At 36.7% G+C, this 27,727-nt stretch overlaps 1 protein-coding gene across 1 annotated transcript in view; it reads right to left on the bottom strand.

The window, feature by feature from the left end:
• The window catches only part of LOC148939958 (S-adenosyl-L-methionine-dependent tRNA 4-demethylwyosine synthase TYW1-like), an 81,815-nt gene that overhangs the window by 26,537 nt on the left and 27,551 nt on the right, over window positions 1-27,727 (bottom strand). The window contains exons 4-8 of the mRNA XM_089106158.1: window positions 26,847-27,041; window positions 24,879-25,163; window positions 20,760-21,014; window positions 10,327-10,555; window positions 7,742-7,919 (exon numbers count right to left, since the gene is read on the bottom strand). Coding sequence (XP_088962284.1) covers window positions 7,742-7,919; window positions 10,327-10,555; window positions 20,760-21,014; window positions 24,879-25,163; window positions 26,847-27,041 — 1,142 coding nt within the window. The remainder of the gene's footprint in view (window positions 1-7,741; window positions 7,920-10,326; window positions 10,556-20,759; window positions 21,015-24,878; window positions 25,164-26,846; window positions 27,042-27,727) is intronic.

The following is a 27,727-nucleotide window of genomic DNA, read 5'->3' as shown; positions in this document are numbered from 1 at the left end:
CATTTGCTGGGATTTTTTTTGGTAAGAGATTACGATAACTCATATTAAATATCATGATTTCTTAAAAAGTCGCAGATCAAAAGTGCTGGGGGGACAAAGAGTCGTACCAGACTGATATTGCAGAAGTGAGGAGAGGGTTAACCTGAATAAAGCCTTTCAGACACTTAGTTTGGGCACAGGTGAACATAGATTTCAGGGATTGACTATCCTACTCTCTGATTGCATGTTTGAAAATTATACGGTAATAGCTAGGAAGAAGACGTCAATCCATGTCAAAACGACAAATACATTAGTATTGATTTTGACAGTAACCAAGAACGCCCATAATTCGAGATGTGGAGCTTCACCAAACTGCTTCAGAAAGTGTACCTTCAAAGAGCATGGGAAACCAATAAAAGAGGAGCCTCAAGTCTTGAAATGGGCTTAACAGGAATTTAAAACAACATGCAAAACTGAGGGCAATGATAGCTCCCGGGTTCTAAAGAAACAAAGATAGACATGCGCTTATAAAGCAAAACTATACAAAATCAGACAAGCTGAATTTTAATTAATTAGAATTCAGATTTTAATTACTGATCTAAGTTTCATTGGACCGAACCTGAAAATCTCTGAGGAATACAAAACAGTTAGGCAGCAGAACATAAAATTTACGGGGGCATAAGCCCCCCCCCCCGATTGACGCAACTGGTTCTTTTAATTGTGAGCCCAACCTAAAAGGAAGAGGGGGGGAGCTAAAAAGGAATGAGAGAGTTAATTTTTAAATCTAAATATATATTTTTCAACTAAAAATGCAACGTTTTGACACATTTATTAAAACAAAAAAGCTTCAAATAAGATCATGGGAAGGACGTGCACAGGGGGGGGGAGGGGGAGCTCGCTCTCCTTCCTTGAAATCTTATACGTTTATGAATTTCTGGCCTCTTCTTATTCAAATTATCAAATAAAATTGGTTTTATTATTGGATCCCAGCGTACGTGCCTGACCATGGATACAATGGGTATTATGACCAGTGAATTACAGTAAATATATCTATATTTCGAGCAATTAATCCAGAATCACTAGTCTAGCCTGTAATAAATTCGCATCAATACATCCTTTGTTCCAAGATTAACCGATTAATTGTAGACAGAGCCGCTGTTTGATTTGATATGTGGTTTGATTCTAGCGGACGAAACCACGTTATTATCAAGAAGAATGAAGACTGAATATACTAGATGAAAATTGGAGGTATACTGCTGAATTACGCAATTAGGGACTCAAAGTGCCATTCTTTGTCGCAAGTATATGGCTATTTAAAAACTGTTGCCGTAAATCAAAATTCCCAGGAGGCTTTAGTGACGTCACAGATCAGTGCCTACCCCTTTTTCTTTAGCAGGAACATGAAGCGTTAGCCCTACTTCTCTATGTGATACTTTCTGGTCGTTTTGAGTTTGAATTTTTTATATATTGCAATTTCTGTTTGTTCTGATTTCATTTATTTATTGATAGTCTATTTCTGCTCATCTTTTGTTTAATGTAGCTCTGTACTTTGCTTGCCTGAGGATTTGCCCGATTTTTTAAAAAGGGAGGAGACACTTCCAAAAGGCAATTGGTCTTAATAAAAATTACACTGTTTGATTCAACATATTGGAGAACCCTACTTTGGAGGTTCCAAACTCCCATCTACAAATTGGTGGAATTTTGTATTTGTTTTTCTTAATTGTTATTTTTTTTCCGGAGCAACCGTATTGAACCGATTGCCCTAGAAGATTGGGAGAACGCTTGGGGCCCTAGAAGTTTGGGAGAAGTGGCGCTTTCTGTCGTTTTGTGACACGAACTACGATTTAGCCCCATAGAGGTTCAAGCTGCTATCAATTAAAACTTCTAAAAAAAAACGATGACTTTAAACGTGCCAGAAAATTATTTATTGAGCTTTCCATTTGGGGAGGAAGGAATGCCGCGCATTCGTTCCTGAAAAATCCTCATACAAGAGAAATTATTAGCATTTCTCGTGGGGGAGGGGTTGCCACATGCCTAAAGAGCGCATTTCAATGCCGAAATTGTCTAAATCTCCATGAGCCTTAAAAAAAAAGGGCATGAAGGGTGGGTGGTTAGGAATTAATTTCCAATCGTTCTTCATTTCGACTAAGGGTGCTGCAAGGGGTGCATCTTTTCATAATTGCAGAAAAATGTTTCTGACGTTTATTTTAATGCTCTATTTAACTAGACTGATTTGCCTCATATTTCATAAAATTATATACAAACATGCGTAGTGTTGTAACTGGTAAAATTGGTCACGGTAAGATTATTTTACCGTAATTTTACACAACTCCGTAAAATTGGTATTTTACCTATTTCCCGTAATTTACCTATTTTACGTAATTTACTTATTTTACCTATTTTACCAGTATCTTACATATTATACTAACATATTTTACGAGGGCTTGCAATTTTCACAGCACAAAGACGTGAAGAGGCTGGCAATAACAGGTTTGGATATTATTTTGTTTCGTGTATTACCCAGTTTAAAAAGCCGTCTGTCTGAGTTCAGTCTCTTGTTATCAGAACAATAAAGTACATTATAGCACAGGTCAAGGGCGGATCCAGGATTTGTTTTTTTTTGGGGGGGGGTTACTAATTTTTGACTTTTTCGGGGGGGGGGGTTACTAATTTTTGACTCAGTTTTCGACTAATTTTACTGATTTTTACCTAGGTTTTACTAATTTTCGACTCGGTCAAAAATTTGGGGGGGGGGGGGGGTTCAAACCGGGTACCCCCCCCCCCTGGATACGGCCTTTGCACAGGTAATTATGATTTTGAAAGGGCGAAATAGTAGCTGGAACAAAATCTTATTAGTTCTGTTAGCTGTTAAAGACAGAAAAGGCTACAAGCAGGATTAACACATGACAAACAAGAAAAAAATAATTAAATTAAATAGCAGTGAAAAACAAAGGTAATGTTAGCCAGTAGACAAAAAAGTTTTACTAATTTTCGACTTATTTTCGACTCGGTCAAAAATTGCGGGGGGGGGGGGTTCAAACCGGGTAACCCCCCCCCCCTGGATACGGCCTTTGCACAGGTAATTATGATTTTGAAAGGGCGAAATAGTAGCTGGAACAAAATCTTATTAGTTCTGTGAGCTGTTAAAGACATAAAAGGCTACAAGCAGGATTAACACATGACAAACAAGAAAAAAATAATTAAATTAAATAGCAGTGAAAAACAAAGGTAATGTTAGCCAGTACACAAAAAAGAAGCGAAAATCACAGAAGCATATATTTCGTCAGGGACTTCTTCCCAGCCGTCTTCAGTGATAAAAAAAATAAGGAAAACTAAACTTTTGAAGTAGCTCTTAACAGAGCAGAAGAAAGACTGAATCAAACAAACCAAGCCATAATAAATGAAAGCCTATTCACAAATTAGATTGGGCAAGAATTTTCTGCTTAGAGATTGACTTACCTTGTCTACTGACCTAATTTTCAATAAAATTGTGGTCAGATGATCTTAATTTAAACCGGAGAAAAATTGTTATTTGAATACTTTAAATTTAAGTTATTGTAAATTGAGTTTATAGGAGTATCTCCAGTACCTTTATTTAAAGCAAGGTCTCTATTAATGGATTTTTTAATTTCAATTGCCTTCTTAAAAGAATACGGGAAGCCATTTGCTTCAGATATTAAAGTGCCTCCTCACAAACAACTAAATGATCTGGATTTTCAACGATCTGGAGGGTCAAAGCAGAATCAATATACTCATTTTTATTTTAATTTTCACGTCCCAGAGAAATCTTGTGTTCATGCCGTCGTTCCCCAGGGAGCCGACAATTACCCTCCCCTTCGGAAGATACCCCACTCCTCTTTTACCCCTGGATAATTCCTGATCTTCTTTAGAATAGGAATTGAAGTTTCTACTCTCCTGTTTAAGTCAGAAGCAATCGTATAGCATTGCCCGTAATAAAGACCCATAAAAGTTCATAGTATTAATATTTGTTCATTTATTTTTCCCAGAGGCTTTTCACGTAGAAAGGGTTGTCGAATAAATTTTGGAGGAGGCTCAGTCAATTGGAAACCAAAAGTTCCATGGTCCTTTTCTAAGTTTTAGCCTGCTTATCAACCAATTGCTACTAAATGTGTTGTTACCGACAACAATGTCTTTAATAAATTCTTATTCTAGTTTAATGGCCCTTGTGTTTCAGAAGTTGTTTTGAAACAGTCTCCAGATAAACACAGAATTAGTTTTAATAGATAGACAAGGGGAGGTTGGAGGTAGAAATTGATATATAATCCTCAGGGCCGTGTTCAGGACTTTTGTTGAAAGAGGGGGGGCTTCAGAACAGGAACAGTCATCTGAATCGGAATCTGAAGAATAGGAACTAGATTTGTCAGTAGATCCTGTTGAAGACGGTCTTAATGACTGAAAGTGACTTAATGACTGAAACTTTTATGATCCAGTGCTTAGTTAATTAAAGTCATCAAAGTGTTATAAATCACTTTTTTACTTGTATTTGGTGCTGTTATAAATAAATGAAAAATAACATGTCTATGATATGAGAAATGTGGCTATTCAAATGTGCAATGATGTTAGGGTAACGTTTCTTAGGTTGAAATATATAATAAAATTCCTAATATGATTTTACTCCCAAATAATAGTATTTTTTTTACAAAATGGATGTCCGAAATCAGACACTGTGCAAGTGCTGAGGTGTTACCCTAGGCACAAGATTAATAAAGGGATAAACTAGACTATTAATTAAATTGATGAAACGCTAGATGAAGGGGCATTACTTTTTCCAAGCCGAGGAAAATCAGAATCAGCAAAATATTTCCTTTAAATCTGTAAGTGATGCTTCAAAAAGAAATGCTCAACTGGTCTTGTAGCTACAGGGCAACTCTAAAACACCAATTTGACCCTATATTTCCCAGGTAGTACCATATTTCATCCTATTTTACCAACTTTACCTTATTTTACCTATTTTTCGTATTGTACCAATTTTACTTACCGCGTTTTTATTTTATAGTAATTTTATAACAGTAATACCGCTCTAGGGCTATAACGAAAGAAAGGTTGAGGTGGCTAGGGCACGTTGTGCGGATGAAGGATGACAGATTGCCAAAGATTGTTCTTATCGGCCAACCGTCTAGGGCTAAACGGAAAGCAGGTCGTCCTCGTCTGGGGTGGGAGGACGTCATAAAGAAAGATGTAAAGGAAATAGGAACTTCATGAGCGGGTGTAAAGAGGGAGGCTTTGAATAGATTGGGATGGAGGAGGAGCCTGTGTAGCTGTGTTGGTCTCAGGCGGCTTGGTGCTGCGGTGAGTTGTTAGTAGTAGTAGTAGTAGTAACGATGCGTAAGTGCACATTGCTATTATGAAGGAGTGTTGGTAGGTTATTTTGTAGGCGCGGAGGGGGGCATATGCCTCAAAGAATGCATTTCAATGCCCAAATATGCTAACTTTTATTGAACCCTCAGATGAATGTAGAGAGTTTTGGGCAAGGGGGAAAGGAGGTAGAACTTAAGATCTAGTTCCTCAGGATTCCTGTGAATATTTTTGTTCTATCCCGTTTTATTAGTTTTTGATATGGTGGGGGGGGGGGTATATAGCACCCTTTCCATCGCGGCAATACTTTTTTATGTAGCATAACATTTCACATTTACATACCTATCAGCGCAGAGGTGGAAAAGGTGAGGCGGGGCGTCTTGAGCCTCGCCACGAAATCTGTTGAAGGGGTTGCAAGTAATACCAGGGGCTTCGTTTTCAACGATTCTAAAAAAGGGGCTCTTAAAGGTACTTCGAACGGGAAAACCTTCAGATCTACACTTAGTGGATCATACCCAATAACTTTTTATGAACAGGGTTTGATAGCTTTTTGAAAACTTTCTTTAGTTAAACTTTTGCTCGCTCATATAGAATAGAGTTCTGGCAATTTCAAATTTTCTTGGTTCTAACTTTTCTTGGTTCTTGGAGCCTCGCCACGAAATCTGTTGAAGGGGTTGCAAGTAATACCAGGGGCTTCGTTTTCAACGATTCTAAAAAAGGGGCTCTTAAAGGTACTTCGAACGGAAAAACCTTCAGATCTACACTTAGTGGATCATACCCAATAACTTTTTATGAACAGGGTTTGATAGCTTTTTGAAAACTTTCTTTAGTTAAACTTTTGCTCGCTCATATAGAATAGAGTTCTGGCAATTTCAAATTTTCTTGGTTCTAACTTGGAGCTTGACTGCATGTTATTTGAATTAAATTAACAAAAATATATATTCGTTAAAGGTATTTCAGACGTGCAAATCTTCTGATGTATGCCTAGTGGACGCGTTTTCGATCAAAAGGGGTGAACTGGTATCATGTATTATAGTTTTTGGTACTAAGCCAAATCTACGGGAAGTAACTACTCGTACTTCTTAGTTCCACCCCGTTATCTCTGTGCACTTCCAGCATAGGGCAACCTTTCTACAGTTACCATTCATTTCATATTTAAATATTATTTCAGTTAACCTTTATCTTACCATGCCAAGATAACTCAGTCCCCCTAAGACACGAAAAAAAGAATTAAAAGAAAAGAAAATGTAGAAGTAAATACTATAGAATACTCTACACCAAATATTCTGCCTATATTTTCTGAAATTCATTGTTTTCTTCATTACTTTTATTTTCCATATGTACCCTTAGGCTGCTCAATTTTAAATTTGAGGGGGGGGGAGATTTACAGAGGGGTATTGTCCAATGAGGGGGTGGAGGGGGGGGGGGGGGTCCGGGAAAGAATTTTTCGGGGAGGGATTTTTCATGGGGAATTTTTCCGGGGGAACACGCCTATCCTCCAGTGTATACATATTAAATATATAAATATTAGTAGAAAAGCCTGTCGAATGGCAGGCAATAGAAAAGAATGTGCAGCTTCTTGCGAGGATTGGAAACAGACTGACTTAGATTGAAAAAGGTCACATGACTGTTTTCATATTATGGACTGACTGTAACAAGCAGATGTAACAAAAGAAACAAGAAAAGCAAATATAATTGTTATTAATGAGTAGATAAAAATTGTTCAGTATTTTAATGCGTGAATGGTCTAAAATGTAAAATTTGCAGTAGTTTTTATTTGCTCTTGCACATGACTGTGAAGATTTTTCCCCCCTGCATTTTAGAATAGACTTTGCAGATATTAGTTCTAAAAGAATTATTTACTGTTGTATGGCAAAAAAAAAATCGTTTTATCTATCTTAAAAAAACTTCTCTTTTTTAGTTGTCTTAATTTGAAAGAACATGTGGGATTAAACGGTTTATGAAAATCTAGGGATAGAGGAGAACCAAGGCCATATCCAGGGGGAGGGGGTAAACCCTCCTCGAATTATTACAAAAAACTCGTAAAAACGTAACAAAAATGCAGATAAACAATTTTTTATGCATTTTTAAAAGTTTTTTTTTGTAACTTTCCCCCCGCGTAACAAAAAATCCTGGATCCGGCCCTGGGGAGGACAAATGTATTTTTAAAAACTACAATAGGGGGGGGGGCAAATTATTTTCAATAAAATACCCAAAAAGGCATTTTTAATAAAAAAAAAATTCCCCCCAAAAAGGCATTGTTCAAACTCTATGGGCGAGAACATAGGCTACACCACCATCTACTCCAGATGACGCCACTGGATTGCTCTCGCTCAGCAACTAAACAAGAATAATAACCAAACGAAATGGCTGATTAAACTAAATTATTATTTTTTCTTCAAAAGCCGCTTTATATTTTAAAAAAAAGGAAAAATAACTGACTTACCTAATGGCATCTGGAAACTGAGCATTAGTGACTAGGAAAGAAGAAATTTTTCGGTCGTGAAGCATTCTAACGAAAGTGTTGATTTCAGGGTACATAATTGGCTCTCCTACCAAGGATAGTGCACAGTGCTTTACTTGCATCCCTTCTGCTAACTTTTCCGGAAGAACACCTGGAACACCTAAAAGAAGGAGTTTTTACATTTCTGATACAATATGATTGGGTTTATCTTCCCTGTGAAACATACGGTTTCAAGCCCAGAACTGTAACTTGCACCAAAGGGACTAAATGCTTATCTCATTTGGTTCACTAGTTTTGCACCTATCCTTTGACCGAGCCAGATTTAGGACATTGTTTTGAATTTCTCTCAGGATTGATCCAACTTGCTTAATTTTCAAATATTTCTCTATCATTTGCAACATGTTTTTCAGTAAAAATAAAAAAATAAATAAAATAAAAAAAAAATTAAAGAAAAAAGCAAATCGCGTTTTCAAAATATAATTCGGTAGATTTGTAAAGCTAAATCTCTTCTATGATATCAAAATTGTCATCTTACGTGAAAACAAAAACAGTTTGATTGCATAAAAATAATATGCCAAAAACTTGCACATAGAGCATAAACCTTAAGTGATTCTCCATAATTATTTTTCTTTTCAGCACATAGCCCCGATTTAGGGATTGGAATCATACCACACATAAGAGGGCAAATCACCCCTATTTCCAAGAGTATCCCAAACAGGATACCTTTCCAAAGATTCTTGTGGAAAATTCTATACCTTTAAAGTCCGCAATGTTTTTAAGTATCACTGTTTTAATTATTGTTTCTTCTCCTACATTTGCACTGAGGACGTATTGTTGATTGTATAATACCAATAATAATACCTTTTATAGTTCTAAAAGCCCTAAGGCCACGGCTATAGGGGAAAATATCAACTAGGCTAAACAAAATTCTTTTGTCAGTTACATTAGACCCAGTTTGTGCTTCTTTTTAATATTTTCTTTGGTATTTAATCATTGCAATAGGTCGTGATTATAGATAGTCTTAACCATCTAGGTCAGGCAGGGCCGTATCCAGGATTTTTTTTCGAAGGGGGTTTAACTAAAAAATGGGGGGGGGGGGCAGGGTTTACACCAAAAAAACTAAAAAAACGCATACAAAATTAGTTTATGTCCATTTTTGTTTCGTTTATACGAGCCAGACAAACATTTTTTTTTAGGGAGGGGGAGGGGGTTCAAACCCCCTAACCCCCCCCCCCCTGGATGCGGCCTTGAGGTCAGGTCGTGATTTGCAAAGACAAAATATTGAGACAAAAATAAATTATGTAATAAAACTGTATATGACAGGCAACATGATGATTTACGCAAAATACTCATAGATGCGCTACTAGTAACAAGACTAAAGTCGTTTCAAAACAAGACATTTTTCAAAAATTTTAACCACGCTTTCCACAACATTATCGGATAAATCTGCAGGAACGTTATATCCCACAAACTTAAAGGATATTTCAGGATCCTTAGACCTTAGATCCTCATGTGCCACCAGAGGCACCCAAGGCATCCATAGGCATCCAAGAGCCGCCAGTCGTCCCACATGAGCGCCACCACCAAAAATTCTTCCCATTGGGGTTGTATCGTCGTGTGAATGTTGGACATTTCTTGTTGATATCTGCAACGCAAGGTGTTTTTCCTGAAGTTGTCATTCCAAGATCTGTCTTGGGATCTTATCGTCATTCATAAGAATCACGTGCACAAGGTTTCGCCATCTTCGTTGCCGAATGATATTTGTAACCATGGGCTGGCCTGGTATAAATCAGTCTATATTTCAGGAGTTTCAGAAATAAAGGTATTTGTGACAGATTTTTTCACATTGTATGAGAGAGTAAAGACTGTACGCTCAGACACCAAGAAAAACAACTTCATTGTCTTGTCTTGCCACATATTTCCAATATTAGCTTTAAGAGAATAGATGGTGCACGTTTTCATTTTAAATTAAGTTTTTTAGACTTTATTTGTACAATTACTACACACAAAATCGATCCAACAAAAGAACGATAATATTCAGCACCATATACTAAGCACATATAAATTATAATAGGACATCCATAGGAATTTAAAATTATATTTCGTATCAGGAAATTATAAATATGGATTTGTGCCTAAAAGTGGGAAAATAAGAGCCAAAGTTAGTAAAAAAAAAAGAAAAAAAAAGGAAAATAGTGTTCATGGAAATATTCTAGTGCAACAACTCTAGGTGCACACAGGTCCTATCCCTCGAGGGGGGGTGGTATTAGAGGATTTTCAGAGAAGAGAGAGGAAAGGACGTCGTCGAAAACACCAAAATACAGTATCGAGCCACACTTTTTGCAAATTTATCCACAATAAGGGAGAAAGAGGGGGGAAAGGACCCTTTGAGTTCGTCTTAGGGGACTCTCTTTCTATGAACAAGCATGGTAAAAAAAATCTTCTTATATTTTGGCTTTGTAGATTACTATTGATTTTCCACAGAGCTGTTACCACAACTATCACTTTTCCTGAAAATACACAAGTGAATGAGAAACTAGCACCAGAGGTACAAAACATATCCTTACCTTTAAAAATGTCAATCATCTTGTAGTGATTTTCTAGTGCTCCTTTGATAATCATTTCGGGTGGATCCATTTTCCACTTCCATTCTGTTCCCACTGGATTACTATGGTGCCTCCAGCAGAACACGCATTTGTTGGCACAGGCTAAAGATGGTGTAGTCTCCATGCAGCGATGACTTTCAATACCGTAAAAAGTGTGCTTATAGCAACCACCTCGACCTCTTAACATAGACTGAAAAGTTAAAGAAAAAATTCGTCAGTTCATCAATATGTTATAGAGTAACTTGAGCCACTTAAAGGTAAATTCCTAGTCCCTAAAGCAAACATTTTATAAAAAGAAGATCCAATACCGTACTAGTTTTGACTTTAATAAACCAATAGTCTGGTGGAAAAAAGACGAATTCCAGAATTTACTGGTGAAAGAATCTCTGCTTGGGAGTGAAAAATAACGTTAATTACATTTTACAGTGTACAGAGCCGTTCCAAAAGGGAGCAACCGGGGTAGATGTCATGGGCACCGCGGCTTAGGGGGGAGGCGCCGCGGCTGGGGAATTACCCCATTGATCCAATTTTTCCCTTTGATTCAGCGTTTTTGCATATATTCGAGTCGGGAGGGGGCACTGTGATTAATTTTTTCCCCAGGCACCACCAATTCTACGAACCGCCCTGACAGTGGAGGTAGTGAAACTGCCTTAAAAAAAAGTTAAATACAAGCACAAATTTTCCGACTTTATTTGGATTACTCTGATTGATCGATGTTACGAATAAATAAACTGACTCTAAAATTTTGAAGCGTCAACAGGCGACTTGGTCAAATTGGAATAAGAAGGATGAATTCGAGAAATGTACTCTATGTTCTCCTATAAGCTAGTGTTTTTGCTGTTTTTTCAACATAACTAAAACCGAGAACTTTTCGTTTCCAAAACAAAAGGATGAAAAATAAGGCAAGAATAAAAGAAAAATCTGAAAAAACGTTCATTGATCAACAATATTTAACGTTTCTTTCCTCTGTCAGTTCTTCTTTACTATTACCAGGAGAGCGCGCAATTCAGATTTTTTTATTTCTTTTTCTATACCTATGATGTTGAAATGGCCCGCTAGCAATAAAGACAGGAAAAAAGAAGACACTGCATCAGTGTTACACATGCAAAGAAGTAATTCTCCGTGTTCTTCAAGGCAGGGGGCTGTAAGTTTCCTGTTTAGAGTTTTCGGCAGAGGCGATTCCAATGGTGTGCTTTTCGTTTCGACTCAACATCACTTTTGAGAGATCTTAATCTCCATTTCGAAATTCCCATAGATATGGTTTCGACATAACATTTTATACTAAGACCAATCGACATAGTAGTTACCATTCCCGAATCAGCCATAAAGCAGTAGGTTGCAGCTACCCCTGCAACCATGGTCTTTATATTAGAATCTTCTTGAACAGCCTCTATCTCTTTTTTCGTTTCTGTTAACCTTTTTTTAAATCTAATTTCGTTGAGCTATAGCAGAGGCTTAGCAATGAGCCAAGTCTCTCAGTTTTTTAAGCTTTCGAATATTAAAAAAATAAGTTTTTTTCAACTAAAAGTAAGAAGCAACATTAAAAAATAAAACCAACAGAAATTATTCCGTATATGAGATAGGCTTCCCCTTCCTCAACCCTCGCTCTTTACGCTAAAGTCTTTAAATCCTTTAATAACACTTTTTATTCAATTTCAACGACTCCTGTGTTTGGGCAGTCTTTCTTAAAGAATCGTGAAGAAAGTCAAACTTTATCGTCAAGAGCGAGGGTTGAGAAAGGGACAGGCCTCCTCATATATGGAATAATTTCTGCTCGAGTTACGTTTAAATGTTGCTCCTTACCTTCAGTTCAAAAAAAAAATATATTTAATCTCTGACCAGTCTTTAAATCATTCCATGAAATCGCCTTCCCCTCCGTAAAATCTCCAGAGAAATACCCCGGAAACTTTCCTTCCAACAGAAGATTATTCCCGTGGAAAATCCCTGCGCTGAGAATTCCCTCTCCCTTCCCCAGAAAAAAAGATGTCCGTATATCCCCCAATAATAAATACTAGGGTATATGAGAAGAATGGACAAATTACGCAATTTACAGCTCTTTCTCTACGGATTATAGGTTTCGAGTCATTTTTAATTTAGTTTCTGACCGTTCTTCCAATCCTTCCAAGAAATCGCCTTCCCTATACAATTTCCCTGGAAAAATCCCCAAAAAAACTTTCCTTCCAAAGACAAATTTCCCTGTGGCAAAATCAATGTAACAATGTTGCTAAATATTTAGTAGTCATATATAGGCGTTATTCTGGACCTACTTAAGATTTTTTTTTTCAAGATTACCGATGATCAACTGGCAAAGTTTGATTTAGTAAAAACCATAGTTTCTACTAGGTGACCACAATGTCAACATGCTGGATATTGAGATTTCAAAACTTCTCAATCACAGAATATGTGTTTATTTTATGGCCTCTTACCAACAATTAATATTCTGACCAGAGTTTTTATGACGTCTATAAAGCTTCTGGATAATATTTTTTCAAGTACATCTTTTAGATCACCAGGTGTTCTAATAAAGCGGAATTTTTTCGGCCATTTTGGCGTTTTTCTGAATTTGTCAGTTTTCCAATTGGAGTAGAATGATACGACACGCAAATTAGACTCAATGACATGGCGAGAGATGAATTGATAATGAAGAATTTCGGAGCAGAGTAAAAAAGTTGTTGCTTTTGATTCTAACACCCTGACCAATTCAAAAGATAATCTGGATTAAACAAATTGGATGTCTTTTTTTTGGGAAGAAGTATGATACAAGCGTTGAATTTGCACTTTTTTATGATAAGATATTGGAAATGGTGAAGGAAGTGTGTTAAGAATATTAGAAGTCGAAAATTCGATCGAAAAAGCCATGGATAGCATAGGATCTTCTTCGAGAAACAAATGTTAGATATGAAGTGTTCAAGTTACACGCTGTAAAACCAACGGATAAGAACAAGGAGCACTATCATTATTTTTCGAAATAGTTCAAATAATCTTGTTCATGCGGCTAAAAAATCGTACTTTAGTAAGAAGTTTAAGTATATTGAAGGTAGCCCAATTAAGACTTGGCAAATAATCTGTGATGTTATATGTCAGTCTTCTAATATTCTATTGTCCAAAGGGATTACTAATGGGGTTATAACTACATATTGCAGTATGATATGAAATGAATTTCAAAGTAATTCATCTTCTATAGGACAACAAAGGGCCGAGACGCATTTCCCCGTATTCAGAAGACACATCATTTGGATCCACACTACAGTCTTCTTCTTCTTCCGAACGTGTTCCTTTATTTAAGGATGGTCACTTTAGGTGAACTAAGAGCTACCATGAAGAATATGAAAAATAGTTCGCCTGGCAGTGATCTAATAAGTCGCTGACATCTCCCCATCTATATCTTGAATTTTAACATCACTGATTTATTATTGTTTTTGACATGCTATGTTTCCTGACTGTTCAAAAAAAGCAAGAGTAACACTTTCTTATAAAGGTGTTGATAAAAAGTATCTTAGTAATTACTACCACACATCAGTATTGCCACTTATTTCTTGTCTTGTTGAAAAATGTATTAGTGCCCGGTTAATGCATTCCCAGAGTAGCTTAGTTTGTTAAAAGAGTAATTAGTTCGGTTTTGAATGGATAGAGAGGCAGAGCATGCCTTGTTATTTCTAACTAGTTTTATTAACGCACCTTCAGATAATACTTTTAAAGTTGGTGCTGTGTTTTTAGATTTAGCAAACTTTTGACACAGTTGGCCAGAGTCTAATCTTGGAAAACTGAGAGATATATCTTGGTATTGTAGCTCTTGGTGTTATAAAGATCTTTACAGCAACCAGTACCAGTTCGCGGACATCAATTCCATACATTCGGACTGTATCCTGTGGTTCAATTCGGACTGTATCCTGTGGTTTCCAGGGTCTCCCAGAGATCTGTTCTACGTCAAAATATATTTCCTGTTATTCATTGATAACATGCCTAATGGAGAAGTGATCTACTCCACAAAATTAACAAGACAATTTGATTTACGGATGGTTCGCGATTTGAAGGGAAATCGGGAACTGGAATCATAACATACCAGAGTACACCTGATCTGGATAAAGAGATAATTAGTTAGCATCTGGGTAATTTTGCAACAATGTTCCAAGCTGAAATGTTTGGAATATAACAGACAGGAAGACAGTTGATACAAAAGTATTGTACAGATAAAAACATATGTTTTCTAACGGACAACCAAGCATGTCTCAAGGCTCTTAAGAATATAAAGAGTCGGGAAAGAAGTGAACTAAACTGCAATGAAGCACTGAAAAACCTAGCAACCAAAGGACACTAGAATAATCTGATGTGGGTCGTACGACATTCTGGGATCGACGGTAATGAGTTGGCAGAGGGAACAGCCAAGGATTGAACATCACTGAGAAAATATGGACCAGAACCTTTCATCCCCATTTCTTAGGGCTGGTGGAAAAAGCCAATGAGGAAATGGAGCAATGGAAGAATGGAACAGAACTGGAATTGGAAGGTGGGATAAATGAAACAAAGGAAGCATTCCCAAGGCTTAATACTATGCTGACTAAGCATATAGTACGATTAAGGTCGGAAATAAGAGTGGTAACTGAAGCCATAACGAGAGTTTAGAATTTTGGGAAGTGCCTTGCCCGAAATGGGAGAGTTGATTCGTCTTTATGCTAAAACTGCAAGACGATCGTTGAAGCAAAGAGTCAGCTTGTTGAAGATTGTTAGGCGGAGTAGAGTAGACATTAGTTGGAGTTTTCCATCTTTTGAATGCCAAGTTTGACGATAATGCGGTGAAGGAAGGTTCCGATAGCTGGTAAAGTAACGATAAGGGTGGGGAATCTTATTCTTTTTGGGTTCCCCCACCCAATAATATTTTTTTTTTGTTTTTTTTAGGGCTGTAGAGGAAAAATTGCCTTTAAGACCTGGCCTCGACCCAGAAGGGTTTACCCCACAACAAATTACAAATTTCAATTAGAGAATCAGTGAGTCAGTAAGACTTCCGTAAAAATTAATTAGGTAAATCAACAGTAGCATCAATTGCTTTCGGAAGGGCACAAATGACAATAGCAGAAATTGGAGAGGGTAGCAGGGCCCATGTATTCATGATGCTCTTGGTACATTTTTAGTTTCTCCTCTACCCATAGCAACTTCGGTTGCTTTTATTCTTAAAGCGAGCTATTTTTTGTTCAAGTTGCAGTTCAATATCTCTCTTTACTATTTGTTTTATAAAAGTTCGCTAACTTTTTTTATTTTTTAAATCACGAAAAAGAAACAGGCTAAGCTTCAAAGACACGTAGTCAGATTCTACAAATCTTAAATGCTAGGGTCTATTAGGGACCAGGAAACTTTTTAAGGGTATTAATGGTTCGAAATTATTCGTTTTTAAACCCAAGAATAACAATTTTTGCCCATCTGAAGTTATTTCTCACAGGTTTCACGGGGGTTAGATATAAGGGAGATTCAACCCGCAATATCGGCATGGGTACCGATGACTTTAAATTTATCAAATACTATATGTCCTACAAACATAGCCCCTAAAAAATATAATGATCCAGTATGAAATATAACTTAGGGACATGTTGGATTCGGGGTTCTCTTCTCTTTATTTTTTTTTGGAGGAAGGATGTCTGAATGAAGTTATGAATTACAGCCAAGTTTGCATATAAAAAAACAAACAAAAAAAAAACAAATATAAAGATTTAAAAATAACTCGGTCATATCGCTACATGTGATACTGTCATACTCTGCATTTGTCAGTATAATGTTGGGGCAAAACAATTTAACTATGAAAATGTAATGGTCATTAATCAAAGTTAAATAAATAGATAAAAAAAGAGCAAACATGTTATTCCCCACTACCTATGTTGTACCAATGACAACGAGGGTATAAATGATTTGATATGCCTGTCATGGATAGTCACCACAGGGCAGACTATAGGCCTTTCTTCGTGCGTTTACGCGTGGGAATATGAGGTGAGGTGGAAATACAAGAAACAGACGATAAGAAAGAGAACCGAACCTTCTGCAAGAAAACTCCCTCCCCAGTCAGAGTGGTTTGTTTGAATTTTGTAGCACAAAGCGGTGCAGGAGCTGGCCAATATTATTCTTAGTTCTTTTTGTGTTGTCTCAATTTGTATCTCTGTGCTTTGGTGAGTGCGGTGTGCCAGGCCTGGCAAACACACTTTAAATAGTCAATAAAACAATTCGAAAAACCTTATTTATGTGCATTATGTACGAGTTTTTTTTATGTGCGAGAGGGTCTTCAGAAGAAAATACTGGGCCAGGGGATCCATCCTCACTCTGTGGAGGTATGTATATAATTATTTGAAAAAAACTACGTTTTCTAAAGAGTTAAAGAGGCTGAGTCACAAGTTCGAACCTTAAAACGTACAGGGATTAGGAGGTACAGTTGGGGGGCTGCCGCCCCCCAAACCCCCTGCTTTTGCAGCCTTTAAATAAAAAAAAACAAGTTTTTTAAACTGAAAGCAAGGACCGAAATTAAAACTTAAAGCGAACAGAAATTATTCCGTATATGAAAGGGGCGGTCCCCTCTGCAACGCCTTGCTCTTTACGCTAAAATTTTCTATTCTTTAACAAAAATAGAGTTTTGAGAAAATAAAACTTTACCGTAAAGAGCAAGGCATTGAGGAGGGGGCAGCCCCTTTCATATACGGAATGAATTCTGTTCTTTTTAAGTTTTAATATCGCTCCTTACTTTCAGTTTAAAAAACTTTTTTTTTTATTTAAAGCCTGCAAAAGCGGGGGGTTCGGGGGGGGGCAGCCCCCCAACTACACCTCCTAATCCCTGTACGTTTTAAGGTTCGGACTTGTGACTCAGCCTCTTTAACTCTTTAGTTTTTTTTCAAATAATTTCTGCACTTTTATGTACAGTTTTTTACTTTTTCTTGCTTGACTAACTGTTCGCTGATCGTGTCTGGAGTTAAAGTGGTGGGGCGGCCGCCCCCTAAACCCCCCGCTTTTGAAGATTCTTGTGTTAAGGCTTTTAAATATTTTAAGATTTTCGTTTTTCGACAAAAATAACTTCTGGGAAAGAGCTGGAACTTTTGGAAGCCTGTAGTCGGTCCTTTCATGTTAAGCAAACTAGTCGGTTATAATTTAATAATCAATGATTATGTTTATAAGAATTTTAAAACTTACCATTGGCCCTCATGGGAAAATGAGATTTTTTGTAAATTTAAATTCGAGATATAATTTTTTCAGTCGGATAATGTCAAAAGGCCCTAACAGGTCGAATTCCGGTTCGAATGAGTCCTCATTCACCTGGATTCGTTGCCAACTGTGGACTGTAGGCGTGGCTGATAAAAAAAAATAATTTAATGAATATAAAGTGGCTATATTTGGTTTTTGGACAACCGGGAAGGGGTGATCGGATTGAGCTGAAATTTTGAGAATAAGCTCCCAGGCCCTAGGAAAGCCTATCCTCTAAATTTCAGCCCGGTCGGACAGGGTTAAAGGGGGGGGGGCTGTGGTCGGAGGGTCGAAACTTCCGGCCCACTTTCCTCCATGAAGATAAAGTCGGAGGGGGGTGAAATTTTGTATGTTTCTTAGTTTGAGCTTAGGCTACAAAATGCAATCACCGCCGTCTCTCTGCGACCGCTAGGACCGGAAATCACTTAACATTGTGGTGGGTCGCCTCTTTAAAGAGGCACAAGTGTGCCTCCTTGATAATAATAGTATATTTTTAGCCCATGATAAAGAAAAAGACAAAAAAGGAGCAGTAAATTACAAGAAGAAAAAATAAAATAAAACACCAACATAAAACAAAAACAATCAACTAGAACAAAAAGAGGGGATAAGACCATGAAATGGCTGAAACTTTGAAATTGCAGACTCGGACAACTCCTCATGTAACAGGGTCAATTTTGCCATTGTATATAGAGCCTTAAAATTCTGAACAATTTTTCTATTCTTATATCTTGGTAGCATGTAAAGTAAAAATCTCAAAATATCGAAAATACACTGAGCGGAGAACTTGGATATCTTTTTTGAGGAACTTTTATTTATTTATTTTATTTTTTATCTACTCCTGTTAGCAACGATTTTCGAATACCCAATCTGGAGCTTCAACTTAGCGTCGGACGAACTTTCAACGAACTTAACGACATACAACTTAACAACGAACGTCGTCAACTTAACGAGAACGAAAAGACCGTAAATTATTTATAATCGAGATTCCCAACAATTTAACAGATTCAACAAAAGGTATAGAAAATTTTGACAACTAAGTGGTGATCTAGAAGACGTCTTAAAATTAAAAGAGAGTAACTCACACTTATCAACATTCAGAGAAAGTCCAATAGTGAAAAAAGAAGGGGGAACGAAATTAACAGAATCAGAAACCCCCTTCCGTTTACAACTAATTAAAAGAATGTCAACCACGTAAGCTATCTCCAAATCCAAAATCAGAATTGTCTAAAAAGCAATTAGTCGGAAGACTATTCAATACACTAGACACACATAGCTAAAAAATAGAGGGAGATTCCCCCCCCTACCCCTTGTCTTACACGAATTAGAGAATTTAAATAAAGACCATCACTAATTTTATGACGGAGAAAAGAACTCCCATACCAACACTTTAGGAAGTAAATAATAGAAAAATGTATACCGTTTGAAACTAGAGAATAAAGAGCTTGAGCGTGCATAACATAGTCAAAAGCTTTTGATAAATCAAGAGCACATGTATACAGGTCACCACCTCTCTTCGAAGCCTGAACTGGAAGAGAAGGTAGAGCCCAATGGGCGTGTTAACAACCAAAACCCTTCTAAAACCCAAAGTGGTTTTTCCCAAAATCAGCATTAGAATTTACAGAAGGCAGCAGAAGATATTCAAGCACTTCGCCGAGATAAAAAAAAAAAAAAAAAAAACAGTTATAGGGCGATATGAAGAACAAGAAAACGGGTCCTTGCCTCGCTTTAAAATACAGCTGACTCTACCACACAGGAACCTACCACACATCACATACGGTTAATTTCTGTTCGTTTTAAGTTTTATTGTTGGTCCTTTTTTTCAGTTGATGTATTACCAATTATTGACAACAAGGCTGGTGAGGTTACAGCAGCTTAATAACTTTTTTATTCGGGAACTTAATTTTCGCACAAGAATTATCAAAATGGGATACGAAGAACAAGAAAACGGGTCCTTACCCCGCTTTAAAATACAACTGACTCTACCACACATGAAGCTACCCGGGACTGCCAAGCAACAAAGTGACGTTTGAAAAAGCAGCTACAACGGACTGCAATCAACACGTAAACGATTTTTACTTGTCCCATATAAATCAATGGACTTGGGTTTCAATTGAAGAATGGCATTACGCGCAGCTTCAACAGGAATGGGTATAACTTGACACTGAAATTCTCTGTGGGATAATATTTGATATTAATTTTTCAAAAGGATAACGAACATTTTTATTTAGGTGCGTAGAAATAGAAGTAAAGTGAGAAGCCCACATAGACTCACTTATTAGTGATTAGTGATCACTGATTAGTGAGTGACTCACATAGACTCACTAATCAAATCAACCGAATTATTGCTAGACATATTATCTTAATTCAAAGAATTTATGACATTTTGCCAATCACGTTGACTGCGGGGAAAATACAGACCCTTATAGCAAACTGCACGCAAATGTTTCATATACGCATGCTTTGTATTATTTTTTATATCACACCCCGCGCCCGATTTTGGCCGATCACATTCCAATCATATTTTGAGCCAAAACGTAGCCCGATTTTTAATTCAGAATCAATACGTCAAATAAGCCGACGGGTTTCGATCGTCACAGTTTCTTGAGGTGCAGATAAAAGCTCTGATTTTTTTTTTTTTTTTTTTATAGCAGAAAGAATTTGAGCATAATATGAATTAAGCTCGGACTTAGGATTCAAACTAGTAATTCCCAATGGGAGTAAACGACGAAAGGCAAATAAGACTTAATGGCATGGTGAGAGTTGAAATATATCATTGAATATTATCCCTGTCCCTGACATGTTACAGTCAGGCTATTTTCAGGTTTTATACACTTTAATCGTCGATTATGACTTATTAATTGTTTTCCGCTTGGGATAGCCACCTCCTGCAAACTTCTTTTTTGTTTGCTTCAAATCTTTAAGAATCGCAAAACAACAACAGACTTCCCCAAAAGCACTGGAAAGGCCATATTTTTTAGTATCCAGCCAGCCCACAGAACCCCATCGCCACAGGACCACTTCCTAGGTAATCCCTGAACAATTCCAAAAACCTATTGAATGCAGCTGATTTGATCCACTTCCAATTTTATACTGTTTTGGGCGTGCATGGCAGGCGTACTATTCACTTAATTAGAAAAAAACCAGTCAGTTGCTTAAAAGAAAATCTTTGAAAAAATAAGAACCTTAGTCCATCTGCATAGCTTTACGCCAGAATGAGTACCAATCAATTTGTATCCTTGCTTAGTCAGAGATTCCCTCAAAAGTGGCGTTATCATTTCCTTCAATTCACCATTCAGACCATTTTCTTCCAGCTTCTTTTTAGCAGCCCCCAAGACATTTCCTAGCTCTTCTAAATCCATTAGCTTGTCTTCATCTCCGTCTGTGCCACAGTCTGAGCTGAGGTAACCGTTTTCTTCAACAATTTCATCCCCTTCAGCCTAAACAATTTAATAGCATGGATTAACATATTAATAGGCTACAAATTTTAGTGAAATTGCATTAGAAGAGCCAAGGAAAGAAAGGGTTTCCCCATGAGAAATGTTGTGTAAATATAAAATATCCAACATTTAAGCCTAAAACTTCCATAGTTATTCAAGCTCAGGACTTTATTGGCATTAAAGAGATCATTAACTCTATACAATCTAATTTAACATTATATATATACATATACATATATATATATATATATATATATATATATATATATATATATATATATATATATATATATATATATATATATATATATATATATATGAATGAATTTATTGATAATCCGTCGAATTAAAAAAAAATAATGACGGAGTTAAGGAAAAAAACTGAAGAAAATCACAAACAAAACACGGAAAAACAAAGGAGGACAAATAAACCAAACATGGAATACAATTAAACGATACAACTAATAAAACAAATCACCCGATTACTGTAGAAGTAAGTTGTGCCGCTGCCGGTTATGAACCTTTGAATTATGATTTCGAATTGGCTTCTCAACTGCTACATATGGTTTTATGACCCTGTAGCGTTTATTCAGTTTTGTATTTCAAGTACATGGGAGAAAACGAAGTAGGTATTTGGGAAATTTGAAGTAATATGACCAATTTTTTTTTATCTGTTCGAGTAAAATTTTTCCGAAAGGGTGCGCAATAAAGTATTACATTGTGTTGAATAGAGTTGCGAGTGCTGCTCTACTAAGTGGAAGCTTTGCTTTAATGAATGAAGCATATGTAATGCAAATATGGCACTGAATATGGGATAATAGCAGCTGACGAGTATGTTTAAGAGATGGGCCAATTGGGAATCCCAGGTATGTTATCTGCTGAATAGGTTTTCAATATTTCAAAAATATTAGAAATCCTCTCAAAGGACTGGCTGATATTAAGAATGTCATAGCCCAATAAACAAGAGATAGGCTATGACCAAACAGGAAACGAGATGAGGGACACTACGCTTGAGAGTCTATGACGTAATAATTGAAGAATGTTGGGGAGGAGACAGCTCCCTGTCTGGCACCTTTTCAAAAATCGACAAGTTCGTCACACGGTACGGAAGGACTATGTTTGTCGGGAGGCAGCTTAAGACGAATTTTCAGCCTCCAGTACATGTCTCACGAAGCACTGATGACGGACGTATTCACTCCTCGTTTTGCTGCAAAAAAAAACTATAGCGGCATGCATCAGTAAGTCAAAAGCCCGACCGACATCATGTCCTGCCAAAACAAACGTTTCACCGCTATCATCTGAGTCGACTAAGGCATTCGCTACCACTATAAGAGCAGCAGATCACCCTAAGACTTGCTGAAAACCAAAATAATATGGAGGGGTATTACATTTATGCTTCAATTCGTCGATAAAAAACAGCTTGAAAAACTTGCAGAGGGGAGTTGGTATAGATATTGGGCAGAACGAAGAACACCGAGTTGTTGATCTTTCATTCTTGGGAATAGGTGTCAAGTCACCAATGCAGAGAGATGATGGAACAACTTCCTGTGTGAAAATCATCTGCCTTAAAAGAGCAAGGTGGTATCTAAGCTGGATTCCTCCATTTTTCAAATGCACAGTGCTAACCTTATCTATCCCGCAAGAAGCTTTCCGCTTTAGGCGCTTAACGCTACGCTCAATGGCAGATAAGGAAATAATTTTTGTAGCGTCAGAATAATGTGGCCTCAATTTTCTTTACTACGAATCACACTCCTCTGCATTTTCTCCCTTTCAAAATCTTCTCTTGTCTAAATCATTCGAGTGATAAATGATTTCATTTAGTTTAGCTTTATTTTGGATTAAATAGATGAATAGAATAGAAAGCTATGAATAGAAAAAAAAAAATCTAATATAGTTAGAAAACTATATATATAAGCTATGAATAGAAAAAAGAGCATATCCTTTCCATTTTCGCGACATTATCAAAAGTGACACTGTTCCACTCAAAGGTGCGCAGGTGCGTGGGAAGGACTTTGAGCACATTAACATGAATCATGGTTTCTATGGGTTTTTTTTTTCGTATTTCTCTCTAAGCAGAGTATAAAATATCTGCTGTTTTATCCCCCCCCCCAAAAAAAAAACAATCACATAAGTAGGTACATGGTTAAAGGATTGTTCCAATTTTTTATTAAAGAGCAAACAAACAGGTGTAAACAAGGTTTGGGATACCACTACCTCCACCTCCAATAGTAAACTTTTATGAAGAAGACAAAATTTTTTTACTTCAACCATTATAAAACTCCGAATACTGCTGTATTACGATTCTCGATTTTCTTTTGTAAGGAGTTGCGATATATCATTTGGTCCTTCATCAAGCGCGTGCAATGGGAAGACCTCTACACGAGTTTTCTCTTCCCTGAAATTTCGGATTTACGATTTTCACAATTACGGTTACATATTTCGTCAGCATGAAAACCCGTTTTTCGAACTTACTACCCCTCCTTAAATAAATTTCTGCGTACGCGGACTCTAAAGGCCATAAACAACGTTCTAACAGAGCAAAACGTGTTAGTAGATAGATATATCAATAAGGATAGGATGGTTATAGTATCTGGCAATGTCCGTAGTGTATGTCCGGCAATTCAAAAGGCGGTAAAAGTTTTAAGCGGCATACGTTTCATGGTTACATACATCATATAAATACGCGACACAAATTTTACATGAATACAGGAAATGGAAAGATATTTATTGGTTTTCATTGTTACTACAAATACAATTACCTGTACAAGGAAGTTTCTGTCTGGCCTCCTAAATAAGACAAAACAATTTTGACATTAAAAACTACTAACGTCAGCTATTTTGGCATTTTAGAAAGCAGATATAGCCCATAAATAAAAAATAAAAATAACTGAGAACCCAATAAGACATGGGGAAACAGATTCAGCTAATAACTCGAGGAGAATTTCATGAAATAGCGTGGATTATACAGGTAAATACGAATATAATAGAAAGTCAGATTTACTTGATGTACAGCTCGGAACCTCCAGCATAATGTAGGGGCCACTAGAACACCCTTCTATGGATCATCATTCCCATTTTTTGAAGAAACAATGTTCGAATCACCCAGTAATATTTTCAAATCCCAACAGCACGCAAAAACAAACTTCGTCTTCTTCATTTTAGTTTGTAAGTTGTTTTTTTTTTTACCGAAGGCAATTCGTAATTTGGCGTAATTTATTAACTAATTAATAGCTCTTGTGCCAGAATTGTGTAGAGAAAAAATCCAGCTGTATGGCCAACAGCTTTGGACATTATTCCCAGCTTTTAAGGGCAAAAAGTAAATCCAATCAAAGGTGAAAGCTTAAAAGAAAAACAGTTGAGAAATGGGTTTCCAGGCGGCAAAGCTCATTAACTTTTTTGATCGCTTAATTAAATTGAATTTAAAATTCTTTCAACTTAAGAAGATTAGTTTTAATAAGAGAGATAGATATCGGCCCAAGCTTATTGAGCCTAATAGGTTTAAGCAAGCTCAATAAAGCAGAGAAAGGCTGGACTTCACTGCCTAGCTAAGAGTTAGCCTTGGTAATAAGATCATACTTCAAACACAGATTAACAAATTTAACGATACAAAATTCGTTGTACTTCATTTAAGTTGGCTGAAATGACAAATCGTACTCTGATTGGCTTCCATAACATACTCACTAGCCCACCCACTACACGTTGATCATATCTCGCAATGCACCCTCAGATTACATTATTGCGCATTTTTATATTCATTAATGTGTTTCTAAATCAATTTAATTTTGTTTTAATTCCTAAGCATTCTACATAACAGTCAAATGTATCCGTGAAAACAAAGAATAAAGCTATTCAACCAAAAAATACCTTCTTATTTTTCTTTTTTGATGAACAAGATGTACTTCCACAGCATTTCTTTTTCTTCTTTTTCTTTTTACTAGTGTCCATCTCCTCTTCCTCCGAAGAACAAGCATCCAATTCTAGTTTTCCTAACGCCTTTCCTACTTTTGATGAAAATTTGTCTGACCATACATCAAAATCATTTTCCATGCTGCCATTCTTACTTTTGACTACGTTTTCATCACCTAATCCAAGCTCAAATAGTCGTTCGGCATCCAATTCGGATAGCCATTGGTCAATATTTTTAGCTACCTGAAATAAAGAAATACACAAAAGTAAACTAATCCATAAAAAAGGCAAACGAAGTGTTATTTAAAAAATAAAAATTATAAACAAGCTTAAATCTAACACTAGAATTCAATTAGTCATAGGGCAGCACAACGAATTGATTTCTGCTTGGAAAAATGGGACCCGAGGTTCAATCCCAGCTACTGCAGGGCTAACGCACGGACCTTTACAGTCAAGAAGCGTCGTTAATCCATACGCGGGACAATAACTGAGTTTACTAACAAGCAGATTGGCGCTCCGAAAGACGGAGGAGGATTTATAAGATGTTTTCCAAAGAAACTGTTTAAAAATTCTTTTGTGTATTCTTTCTGGGACTGGCTGACAGTATTTCAAACATGCATGCGAAGAATGACAGGTCACCAAAAATCGCTCTTTCCGGCCAACCCTCTAGGGTCAAGAAAAAAGTGGTCGCCTTCGAATGGGGTGGGAATCTCTGAACAGAGTGGGAATCTCCAAACGGGGTGTAAAGAGGTCGTAAAAAAGAGGTTCATTCTTTGCCCGAAGTATAACTGATAAGGAAAAAGAAGCTCTTGACCCCTTTCCGGGACCCCTAACACACACTTTTTTCCGCTTCCCACAAAACGTGTGACTTTCACGTCCCAGAGGACAATCTCTGGAAGTTTTGAGCTGCAGTTTCGGACACCCAGGTTCAGACGTACTTATTTTTTTTTCCTATTATAAAATCCATATGTAAATAATGAACAACTTGCACATGTCACAGCCCTTGCCCCAGAGGGGGTAACAAAAAAAGGCACAGGAGAGGGGCTCGTTACCCTCCAAGCACTTTCGACTCTTAAAAGGCACACTACTTCCCTTTCCTTTCTATTTCTGATCGAATAAGCCCTTCGAGGTTCTTGCGACCACCCCTTCCATACGAAGTGGTCCGGAAAAAAATAATACATGGAAGCGGCTTCACTTTTTACTTTGGCAGCGCTATTGTGCTGAGTATAACATTCCAGATTAGTTATATTAATTATCCAATTTCCCTTAAATTTTTTGCTTTGTTAATGAAGTTGCAAGGAGTCACAGTATTAGTGGCGTTACTATTTTTTAATCCATGCCTTCCTACCTATCGCACAAGATCTAACTTTTATAGGTTTCACATTCTAATTTGATATCTACTGTGAACAGCCTGAACTTTGACTCTAAATAACATTTTTTTGTGCTGACTAATTACAACTTAAATAAAAATTTCAGCTTTAATCCTATAACATTGCTGATTAATTTTATCAGCTATCCTATTTCATTCAAGTTCCCTACTTTTTAACAAGTCGCAAGAGTAACGTCACTGACGCCAGTAGTTTTTTATCCCTATCTCTTCTTGCTAAATCGCCAAAAACCCAGATCTAGTTCTTAAACTTTTGAAAGTTTTCATTCCTAACGATTACAAACGTTCATATAAATAAATAGCACTTGCCTGAAGGTATTACCTTGTAAGAATCAACAGTAAAAATTTAACTTATCCAAATTTGATTCTTTTTTCTGTATTTATTGAAGCTTTATTATTTTTCAATATTACCATGCTGCAAACGTTAGCAGTCATTTGATTTAGGTTTGTTACAAATAGACATTATATAGCAAAGAACCCTAGCTCAATCTCATCAGTAAAAATGGAAATATTGACTAAAGAATTACAACGAAAATTACCGTGTTATAATTCTGTTCATATAAAGAATTTCCAAGTCCAAAAACACTATATTGGAGTCCTTTTAGAAAGGTTCTTCCAACCCTAAAATCCGTGGAAGATTCTTCAAGCCATTTACAAAACCAAGCTACTGATTCAGGGGGAGAACCATCTGTATAAGTTGATACAATGAAAACACACAGATGTCCATTCTTGGCCTAAAATAAAAACACCAATATAATTGAACATAATCACATACAGAGAGCAACTTCTTACGTTGTTAAACTCAAAATAACCAATGGGGACACGAACACTTCTTGCTCCTAATGGGCATTTTATTCTGGAAATTGTTATTTGTTGAAGACGCTTATTGTCTTGTACCAATATTGCCACTTTTTTTCCTATGGAACACTAAAAGGAAGAGAAATACAAAAGGAAAAAAAGGAATCACATGGAGTCACATTTTTTAAAGTTCTGTTTTTTAAGCCTGGTGAAATTTCCGGTTTGATTCGTAATTTTGAAGGTAATATATAAAAGACGTAAGAGAAATTGATGAGGAAACTGAAGTTCATCCCTAACAAAAAAAGTAAAAAAAAAAAAAAAAAAATGAGACCCCCCTAGAATGGTCAGGCAAATACAATGATTGGTTGGAGGTTTTTTTTTTACTTTGACAAAAGGGGCCTAAGCCACTTTTGTCAACTGACCAAAATATATATGTTTCTAGCTTGTTCTTCTTAACTCACTCTCTTGTTTTTTTGTTTGTAAAATGGGTGACCGATTTTTCGGCCGCATCCGATTGTTCAATTGATTTCTAATTTTATCCGTATATGCACTTCCGATGACAGTACAATAACCAAAATCAAAATTCCTTCGTCTTGTCACTTTTTGACAAAACTGTGTTGAG

This window comes from Artemia sp. Qi Xiang Cuo, chromosome 20 (genome assembly GCF_049724085.1).
Source record: "Artemia sp. Qi Xiang Cuo chromosome 20, ASM4972408v1, whole genome shotgun sequence".
In the NCBI taxonomy this organism is placed as follows: domain Eukaryota; kingdom Metazoa; phylum Arthropoda; class Branchiopoda; order Anostraca; family Artemiidae; genus Artemia; species Artemia sp. Qi Xiang Cuo.
This window is presented reverse-complemented; position numbering and strand designations above follow the sequence as displayed.